The sequence below is a fragment of the Nomascus leucogenys genome, chromosome 6 (genome assembly GCF_006542625.1).
Source record: "Nomascus leucogenys isolate Asia chromosome 6, Asia_NLE_v1, whole genome shotgun sequence".
Classification (NCBI taxonomy): domain Eukaryota; kingdom Metazoa; phylum Chordata; class Mammalia; order Primates; family Hylobatidae; genus Nomascus; species Nomascus leucogenys.
This window is the reverse complement of record NC_044386.1, coordinates 118,400,776-118,410,268: the sequence shown is the minus strand read 5'-3', so window position 1 is coordinate 118,410,268 and position 9,493 is coordinate 118,400,776. Positions and strand designations below refer to the sequence as shown.

General features: G+C 50.4%; 1 protein-coding gene and 1 pseudogene across 6 annotated transcripts; both read left to right on the top strand.

Annotated features, from left to right (window-relative positions):
- The first annotated feature begins 1,371 nt into the window (after window positions 1-1,371).
- Window positions 1,372-7,331, top strand: LYSMD4 (LysM domain containing 4). Of its 5 annotated transcripts, none has more exons than XR_001115960.2 (4): window positions 1,399-1,463; window positions 2,779-3,068; window positions 3,582-3,607; window positions 5,038-5,443. XR_001115960.2 is itself a non-coding variant. In XM_030815087.1 (4 exons), exons 1-4 carry the CDS (start codon window positions 2,875-2,877, stop codon window positions 5,644-5,646), a joined length of 894 nt encoding a protein of 297 aa, XP_030670947.1. In that variant the 3' UTR covers window positions 5,647-7,331. The 5 variants fall into 5 exon arrangements, 4 of the variants coding, with proteins under 4 accessions (XP_012362947.1, XP_012362948.1, XP_030670946.1 ...); XM_030815087.1 differs by lacking the exon at window positions 1,399-1,463 and adding an exon at window positions 3,361-3,425 and having other exon boundaries at window positions 2,875-3,068; window positions 5,038-7,331; XM_012507493.2 differs by lacking the exon at window positions 3,582-3,607 and having other exon boundaries at window positions 1,372-1,463; window positions 5,038-7,331.
- Window positions 6,186-7,331, top strand: LOC105739961 (annotated as a pseudogene). The gene has a single exon (XR_001115961.2). The product of XR_001115961.2 is annotated as an uncharacterized LOC105739961 (transcript).
- Window positions 7,332-9,493: the final 2,162 nt, after the last annotated feature.

Here is a 9,493-nt window from a genome sequence, read left to right as displayed (position 1 = left end):
GATTCAATCACCTCCCACCGAGTCCCTCCCACAGCAAGTGGAAACTGTGGGAGCCACAATTCAAGATGAGTTTTGGGTGTGGACACAGTCAAATCCTATCAGTGGGAAAAGGTTTGTGAGATCTTGTTTTAATGTTTGCTTTGTTGTTTAATCCGATTGCAAGTGAGGGTTAAAAACATTTTCAACCTGTTGACCATTTGCATTGTTTGCTGAATTATCTGCTCCTGTTCTCTCTGAGGGAGAGTAGGTCTCCTTCAGACCTGCTGAGGTCTTAGCATCTTTCCTATTGATATGAAGTCTCTCTCACGAAGGATTTTAATCCTTTGTTGTGTTTATTTTCCCAAGGTTATCTGCTTTTTAATTTTGATTTTCCTTTTTAAATAGAAGCTCTAAACTTTGTGCCTTAGTGTGCGAGGTTTTGTTTGTTTGTTTGTTTTTGAGATGGAGTCTCCCTCTGTTGCCCAGGCTGGCGTGCAGTGGCACGATCTGGGCTCACTGCAACCTCCGCCTCCGGGTTCAAGCAATTCTGTCTTAGCCTCCCGAGTAGCTGGGATTACAGGCGCCTGCCACCACGCCCGGCTAATTTTTATTTTGTTTTATTTTTAGTAGGGACGGGGTTTCACCATCTTGGCCAGGATGGTCTCGAACTCCTGACCTCGTGATCCACCAGCCTCGGCCTCCCAAAGTGCTGGGATTACAGGCGTGAGCCACCGCGCCCGGCCAGTGTGTGAGAATTGTTCCATCACTTTTAATCTTAAGAAATCCTCGGCCACCTGACATTTGATAAACATGATTTAAGTTTTCTTGGTCCCTGTTGTCCGGATCCATGTTTTACACTCGTGGATTTCTGTTTTCTTCTCGGGGTGGGGCAATGCCTCCCCCTGGTGCGGCCCTCAAAGGCCCAGGAGCGCAGATCCCGCCGCAGAAAGACCCCTCGCCCATCTGAGCCCAGCCCTTCCCCGCAGGAGGGCTCAGGGGACCCCAGGCTACTGGAATCCACCCCAGTCACAGCTACAGATCATTACCCACAAGCGGGGGTCAAAGGCCTCTTTACGGGCGAGAAAGCTGCGGCTCAGCAGAAAGCCAAGCACTTTGGGAGGGAGGAGCTGCGGTGCTTTAATACTCCGAACAGACGCGAAAACAAGCCAGGGCCCGCGGGGGTGGACCTGGTAGGCGGGTGGGCGGGGCGAGCGCCACGTCCGGGGTGTGGAACCCTGACCCCGCCCCGAGCCCCGCCTCAAGCCCCGCCCCGGGCCCTGTGGTCCCGGGATGAGCTCTCCGCGCAGCCAGGCTCGCTCCAGTCCCCGCCCACCGCTGACTTCATTGGCTGCCTCCCCAGTCCCGCCCCCAGGAAGGCCCTGCTGCTGTTCATAGCCAATCCGCAGGCGCGGCGGCGGCGGCGGGTCGTGGGTCGCGGGTCTCGGGTCGCGGGTCGCCGGTCGCGGCGGAGCCTGGGCGCTGAGGTCCCGGGGCCTGGCCGAGGGGGCCGCGGTCTGGCTAGGGAGCCGCGCGGGCTCATGGCGGTACGGCGGCCTGGCCTCGCTCGTGGGTTCGCGGGCGGGCCGGGGCCCCTAGGGGGACCCTCCTGCTGGAGGGGCGGTGACCGCGACTGTCGAGGGCTGGCCCCAGGTGGCTAGGGTTGGGGGTCAGAGGTCAGAGGTTCTGCCTTTTGGAATGTTAGGGCCCCGCCCGTGGAGCCCTAGGGCCGGGCCGCTCCCCATTTTCCTGTCAACTCCTGTTGAGGTGCCCCATGTTTTCGCAGAAGGGACTCGGAGGGAAGCGGGCCTGAGAGCTGCTGCAGCCCCTGAGCTGGGACGCGAAGGCTGGCCCCGTCCCCGGGCCACCGCCGTGGTCCTGCAGATGACCTTCAACCCCTCGGGCACCGCCGTCCGCCTCCCTGCTCTGGGCAGGCTCAGGAGTGCGCGGAGCGGGGTGTGGGCCTGTGACCCTCGAAGGCGTGGGCGGGGAGTAGGGGGTCGAGCTGGGGCCACAGGCTGTCCCCGTATGGGCTGCTCCCCTGTGGCTTCGAAGCCAACTTTTTCTGAAGTTGTTAGCGTGTTGGAGATTGCGTTTCTGGAATCTCACCCGTACAATTTGGAGAGAGGAACAAGGGTATTGTGGCTTTGGCTGTTGACTCAGGTGAAAATAAAAACCAGACATGGGGATGTAATGAATGCAAAGTGACCCGTGAGCAAACTGGACGGTTTTCTCCGGCTGACGGGCATTTCTTTTCCCCCTAGCTTGCCCCACATACTATGACTTAAACTGGGTCAAAATAAGAGCAGTTTAGTCCCATAGTTCTAAGCAAGAGTCCTTAGCGTTGACCTTCTTAGTGAAGATACTTTGCAATGTGTAAAATATTGAATACGAAATTATTGTGCAAAGGTTCTGAGTTGAAGATTCCGCGTGCATGGTGGCTGGCCAGCAGTCCTTACTTTCCATTGCCAGGATCTCAACTTACTACTCTGAGACCAAAAGTAGTTGTTTCTTTACATATGTGGGTTTGGGGGAGACAGCTATGGATGAGGAATAGGGGCAGGGTTTGTTTTCTGCACAAAGCGTATGCAATTAGAAAAAACAGGGTTTTTATTCTGCCTATCCTCTTCCATCTCAGCCAGCATAAGCACATTCTTTTTTTTTCTACTGATGATATTCGTTGAGTATTTGCAGTGATTAGGAAAAGGAATACTCTCTAACAACCAGACACTTCTCTTTAAACTATGCGGTGGAGGGATGATTATGTCTTCTGTGGAATTAACCCTCGGGCTTGGTTTTCAGTGAAGAAAATGAGGCACAAGGAATTGTTAACCAAGACCTTCCAAGGCCCAGCTGTTGTCTGTGGGACTCCGACCAGCCACGTATACGTGTTTAAGGATGGCAGTGGGGACTCGGGGGACTCTTCTGAAGAAGAGTCTCATCGTGTGGTTTTGCGGCCCCGGGGCAAGGAGCGCCAGAAGAGCGGTGTCCACCAGCCTCACCAGGCGGGAGCAGGTGACGTGGTGCTGCTGCAGCGGGAGCTGGCTCAGGAGGACAGCCTTAACAAGCTGGCTCTGCAGTATGGCTGCAAAGTAAGACACCCCTCAGGGGCTCTGCCCCACTCCGTTTCAAGGAACACGGGGAACTCACTGCAGGGTGGGTGCCCTTGCCGCCCTTCTTAATCCTGCCAGGCCGTCAGGAGAGGCCTGCTGTAGCAGCCAAGGACTCCCCTGTTTAGCCAGAATTGGAATGCAGGTGGGAGTACCTTTAGTTCCGAAGCCTGGCTCCCAAAGAGGGAGGGTTGGTGCATTTCCTTCTCTGCAGGGAACTTCTTTTCCTGTTTCCTCCACACTGAAATTCTGAAACCTTTTTTCTTCTTTTGAGCACATTTTATTTTAGACCGAATGGGGCTGGAGGTACCAGGCAGAATTTAATCCCAGATTTCTATGGTCTGCTTGCCTTTCTTGTTGCTTTTATTTTTCTGAACCTTTCTTGGTGGTAGCTTACTTGACTGGTAAAGTTTTACCTTCTCTCTTTTAGACCTGCATGATCTTTTGTATGCTGTGTATCTATATAACCCTGTTTTTCTCTAATTATGTTTTTAGCATTCAGAGTGATTAACAATGGCAAAGTAAGTAGGAAAGTATTTCTAGAATTGCTGCATTTTCTCCTAGATTGTAACTATTTCACTTTGCTAACACCGTGCTAAAAATTTCTATGGCCTTCTCTAAGGGTATGTAAGCTACTTAATTTTAAAAATCTCTTTCTCCTACAAGTGTCTTATCTAACAAGGTCCAAATGTCTAAAACATGTTGTGTGGGGTGTTGTGGTCTTTCAGGGAAATAAACAGGTTGGTCTCTGGGGACACATGGTGGTCTTTAACTTGTACTGACATTTATATTTGGCTCCGATAAGCAGCTTCTGCAGGCATACCGTGTGGCTTACAGAACACGGGCTTAAAAATGAAGCCTGTCCCACAAAGACTGGAATGGAGTAGGCTTCTTGCTATGGTGATGTCTAAATCTGTAAAGAATATATAAAGCCTTTGATAAGTGATCAGTTTTCCTATTTGAAGAATTAAATTTGCTCTTAATGTGTTAAAGGCAGAGACAGAAAGACCTCAACGGTCTCATGCATTAGATTCAGGACATAGTAAATTAAAAATGTCCCCTACCCCAATTCAGTTACAATGACAGCAGTTGCCGAATAATGGAAATGATTGATTTGAACGAGAGCTGTTGGCCGTATTCGCTTTCTAGTTTAAGTGGACTTAAGTGTTAAAAGGTTAGAGTTCATCTCTGAGGCTTTTGGAAAGTTTTCAAACGTTAGTGTGAGGGAGGGGTTACCCTTTGACTTCCATTTCCCCCTGCTTCTTAAATCTTCGTGTTTGATTATGAGAGGACTTTGTCATGGACTTTGTTACTTGATAAAACTCGCGGCATTATTCCTTTTTCCTGACAGTTCAGTACAGTAACTGTAAGTCACTTTTATTTAACAAGTTTATATGCCCCACAGTGTTTCTGGGGAAGAAAATGCCGAGGGCATCTGTCTCAACTTTATTACAGGTAAACTGGATTTTGAGTGTGTCTGCAGAGCTGGCTGAGGCTGTGTGTTTGGTGAATGCTAACATCTGGCAGCTACTTAGTTCTGGCATGAGGGGGAAGGCAGGCAGATGGGGGCACTATTGCCTCAAAAGTTAAAGGTGGAAAAGGCTGCAACATTCCTTTTAGTGCCGTGGTGGTTTCGTCCAAAGCATTTTGTTGCAGTCACACTTTAAACAGTTTAAGAACTGTTTTTCAGAACTGATCTTAAATTGTTCAAACCTATAAATCTTTAGGAATATCTGATTACTAAAGTATATATTGAGGTTGAGTGAAAGCCAAAAAAACAAAATTTCAGCCTAAACTAACTTTGTGTACAGCTGCAGTTTTCCAGTCTTCATCAGATTCGTAAGTGAAGTGGGCTTGAATCATCACCCAGAAAGATTAAGAGCCACTTTTTGGAATGTTATTTTTAAGGAGCTCCACATATTTTATGATGTTTATCTTCATGCCTTCCTAGGTTGCAGATATCAAGAAAGTCAACAACTTCATCAGAGAACAAGACTTATATGCTTTGAAATCTATTAAGATTCCAGTGAAAAACCATGGGATCCTAACAGAGACCCACCAAGAACTAAAACCCCTTCTGAGCCCATCTTCTGAGACCACAGTGACTGTGGAACTGCCAGATGCAGACAGAGCAGGCGCAGACACCGATGCCCAGGCCAGCCAACTGATGGATTTCTTTAAGGGGATTGACCAGAATATTGAGCGTGCAGTGCAGTCAGAAATCTTTTTACGTGAAAGTTACTGCATAGACACCTCCCATCAGCCACTGCTCCCGGCACCTCCGAAGACGCCAATGGATGGTGCAGATTGTGGCATTCAGTGGTGGAATGCTGTTTTCATCATGCTTCTAATTGGTATTGTCTTGCCTATCTTTTATTTGGTCTATTTTAAAATACAAGCTAGTGGTGAGACCCCTGATAGCTTGAATACAACTGTCATCCCCAATGGCTCGATGGCAATGGGTACAGTTCCAGGGCAAGCCCCCAGACTAGCAGTGGCAGTGCCAACCGTCACTTCTGCAGCCAGCCAGTTCAGTCAGACCACCCAGGCAGGGAACTAAGCTTTGTTTTTAAAGAATCAGCCCAGCTTTAGCAACTGGCTGTTGATGTGCCTCAGCTGCCATTGGCGATGTCCTAGGGGTGCTGCATTTTGCTTCCGGGGAAGGATGGACACTTTTCAGAAGTCACTGCAGTACTCTCAATTGCACTGGCCTGGGCATGGCCTTACCCAGTCTAAGCCAGCAGGATCTAAAACAGCAGCGACCTCGGCCTCTATCCAGAGAGGTGCAGCAAGAAAGCCATTTCCGTGTGACATTTAGTGGACTGGCCAGTTCATAGCAGCACCGTGTGGACCCCCAAGTTGGACGTGCTCGGAGGGAAAGAAATGGCCTCTGTCAAGGGACCTGCAGTGTGAGAGCCAGTGGCATCTGCACGGGTCGCCTGGCTCTTGCTGTATCCTCACTGCTGTGGAGCGGGGATTGGCTCTGAGAAGGAGTGTTCTCTGTCTCCCTGGCAAAGGTGCTGTGGAATGGTCTTGGCATGCCACCCTGTTTTAGAGAGTGATAGTTACAGTTGTAACAAGCCTACTTCATATTGGCCCCCTCAGTTAGCCTTTTTGAGGCAATGCCATTTCTAGAGTTGAAAAAGCCCTGGACCCAAACTGCTGCACTGTTGAATAAAGGGCAGTCCTACTCCTGTCCTTTTAGAGCTGCTTGGTGTGACACACAGGCTGTGCCCAGTTCCGCAGGAGCCGTCCCACAGTGTGGCTCTCTGGATTCTCCCGCTTGTCCTCCTTGGAAGGAGCTCTTGCTGGCCAGTGTTTGGAGGGGAGGTTGAGTGCCTGTCACTGAGGCTCCACCATGGTTGGCGTCTGAAGCTGGGCAGTCGTCAGGCCTGTGCTGAGAGCCGCAGCCCCTGTGCACACCTAACACAGGGCGCTCCCCCTGCTGCTTCCCTGGCTCAGTTCTTCGGAGCTCCAGAGTGAGAAGGCCGCTTAGTCCTTTTTCTCTGGGTGATGCCCTTAGAATAACGCTATATACAATGTAACTCACAATGTTCCAGGACCAAAGGCTTGATGGAGGGGCTAGAGGCGACCCTTGTTGTAAAAGGCAATCAGAACACCTGAGGGAGGAAGGAGCTTGCAGTTTTCCCAGCCCTTCTCGCTGCCAAGGCAGCAGTGGTGCTGTGGATGGGCTGGGGACTGCTGGGCAGAGCCTGCTACTGCTTGGGAGTTGGTGCTGCCCTGTGGCATGGAGGGGTGGGAGGGACTGAGGTGGCTGCTGGCCTGGCCTCCAAGAGTTCTGGACAGGAGGCAGACACTGCCCAGATGCTGGGTGGAGGGACAGTGATGGCCTTTGACGCGTGAGGCCTGGGGAAGAGTTTCAAAGGTCTCACCAAGTAAGAGTGATTTCCAGTTTCTCTTCTTTCAGTTGTGTGAAAAAACTGGCCTGGGTTCCATTAGCAAATTAAATCATCTTCAGTCTTAAATTAGCGACCAGAACGATCTTCAGGATAAAAAGAACTTCTGAATCTCTGCAATAGGAAATGTTTTGATTATGCAAGTGCTTTTCCAGCCAAATGTCTGTGCTGTCTGTGTCACTGAGGGCCACAGGTTCCTCTAACATCTGTCACTGTCACTTCACCAGGCAGGCCTTGGAGTTCCATGACAAAATCACTTTTGTCAGACAAAGAATGTATCCTTTACTTTTCTCAAATGGAATAAAATGATTTCTTCTGTGAAGGAAAATTGATTCTCCCTTTTTATTTAATTTTTTTTGGAGACCGTCTTACTCTTTCCCCTGGGCTGGAGTGCAGTGGTGCCATCTTGGCTCACTGCAACCTCCACCTCCCGGGTTCAAGCGATTCTCATGCCTCAGCCTCCTGAATAGCTGGGATTACTATCACATATCACCATGCCTGGCTGATTTTTGCATTTTTAGTAGAGATGGGGTTTAGCCATGTTGGCCAAGCTGATCTCGAACTCCTGACCTCAGATAATCTGCCCACCTCAGCCTCCCTAAGTGCTAGGATTACAGACGTGAGCCACTGCACCTCCCCCAACCTTTTAAAATTTGGGGATTGATAATTTAGCATTAAAAGATGTGGGATGCTGCTGGAGAAGATAAAGGTGTCTGTCAGGAGTGAGGACTGCCTGTCCCCTGCACCTGGCCACCAACTTGGGGCTTGTACTGTGCCCGAGGTTACTCGGACAGGTGCAGGACAAAGTGGTAACCAGTGCACTAGGGATGACTGATCGCTGATTGATCTGTATACAGGCTTTAATACTGCTTTATTAGGGGTATAAGAAATACCACGATACTTCCTATTCCTCATTTTGCTATGTTTTCAGTGTCTTTGGGGAGTGAATATTTTAGAGACAGGTTTGCTATCTAGTCTCCAGTCTTTTTGGTTGAACTGTAGTGCTGAATGTTGAAGCCCAAAGAATCTCCATTGTCGAGCAAATGATGCTTTAATTTTACTCTCGAGAGACAAAGCTGCAGGGACTAAGCAGACACCTCAGGGTCACCCAGAACCGCCACTGCCCAGCAGAGGTGAGGAAGGTGTGGCCCGGCCTAGGAGCACGTTGGGAGGACGGTCAAGGCCCCGCCATGCAAGGCCTTCTGCGCTGCAGTGGGGGGACTGTGGAGGGGAGGGGTGGGAGGAGATGTGCCTGAAGTCATGGAATTAAGAGCCACTTGGGGCCAGGCACAGTGGCTCACGCCTGTAGTCCCAGCACTTTGGGAGACCGAGGCGGATGGATTACTTGAGGTTAGGAGTTCGAGACCAGCCTGGCCAATAGGGTGAAACCTCCTCTCTACTAAAAATACAAAAATTAGCTGGGCCTGGTGGTGTGGGCCTGTAGTCCTGGTTACTTGGGAGGCTGTGGCACGGGAATGGCTTGAGCCTGGGAGGCAGAGGTTGCAGTGAGCTGAGATCAGGCCAAGATCTGGGAGATAAAACGAGACTCGGAACTAAGAAAAAAAAACACTTGAGACAGCGGAAGCCTGGGCTCAGCTGTGGGAAAGGCCCAAAGAGCCATGACCACTTCCTCTTTGGGGAAGACTGGGCTGCAGCCCCAGGAGCGACAACAATCATATAAGCCATGGTGCCTTCTGGATGCCACAGTGCTCTAAGCTTTATATGCTCACCCACTGTACCCTCACTATCTCCCCACAACGCAGGCACTTCTATCCCCAATTTACAGATGGAAAAAGCAAGCTGCTTACGACCACACAGCCTGGGCTCTTAATCCCTTTCTGCTCTGCCACCTGCTTGACAGTCCACTGTGGGCTTGGGGTAGGGCCCCTATGGCATGATCCAGGCTCACAGAACGTGGGGGATGCTTAAGGTCTCCCAAGGCAGGGCTTCAGGAGGGGACAGCAGAGAAAATTTCTACTGGCCCACTTGGGGTACTGGCCTCGCAATAGGAAAAGTTAGATCCATTGCCTGAATCGCAGTAACTGTAGAATCAGCATTTACCTGCCCATTTTCTTGGTGGAGAATCAACTGGATTTAGCCTCTGAGCCAGTGAACCAGGCCCCTTGTGTTGGGGTGATCAGACCCAACACCAGGTTGTGGGGGCCACAAAGTCCAGCAGAGTCAAAGGATTGAGAAAAAGTTTGAGAAGTAAAGTGGGACTGGGGGCCATCGCGATGGTGGAGGCTGCCAAGGCTCCGAGCTCTGGGAGCCCACGCTATTTATTGGTAATCCAACAAAGAAACAGGCGGTGAGAATGTGGAGGGCAAAAGGGCAGGCACGTGATCTACAGCTGTGCTGGTCTAGCATTTATAAGGAACGTGTTCTGCTACTTGAGATAATGGGAATACAATTGATCTAGGAGCCGAGGAGGGCTAGAAGTAAGGAGCCAGGAAGTCTAGACACATTCCAGAGGACATTATGTCAGACATG

What these genes read in the sequence shown, in the direction of transcription:
- LYSMD4 (XM_030815087.1), top strand. Translation starts at nt 2,875, where the DNA reads ATGGCAGTGGGGACTCGGGGGACTCTTCTGAAGAAGAGTCTCATCGTG. An exon ending in CTCTGCAGTATGGCTGCAAA is followed by an intron (nt 3,069 to 3,360) that starts GTAAGACACCCC and finishes TCTTCTTTTGAG; the next exon opens with CACATTTTATTTTAGACCGA. An exon ending in GAGTGATTAACAATGGCAAA is followed by an intron (nt 3,608 to 5,037) that starts GTAAGTAGGAAA and finishes ATGCCTTCCTAG; the next exon opens with GTTGCAGATATCAAGAAAGT.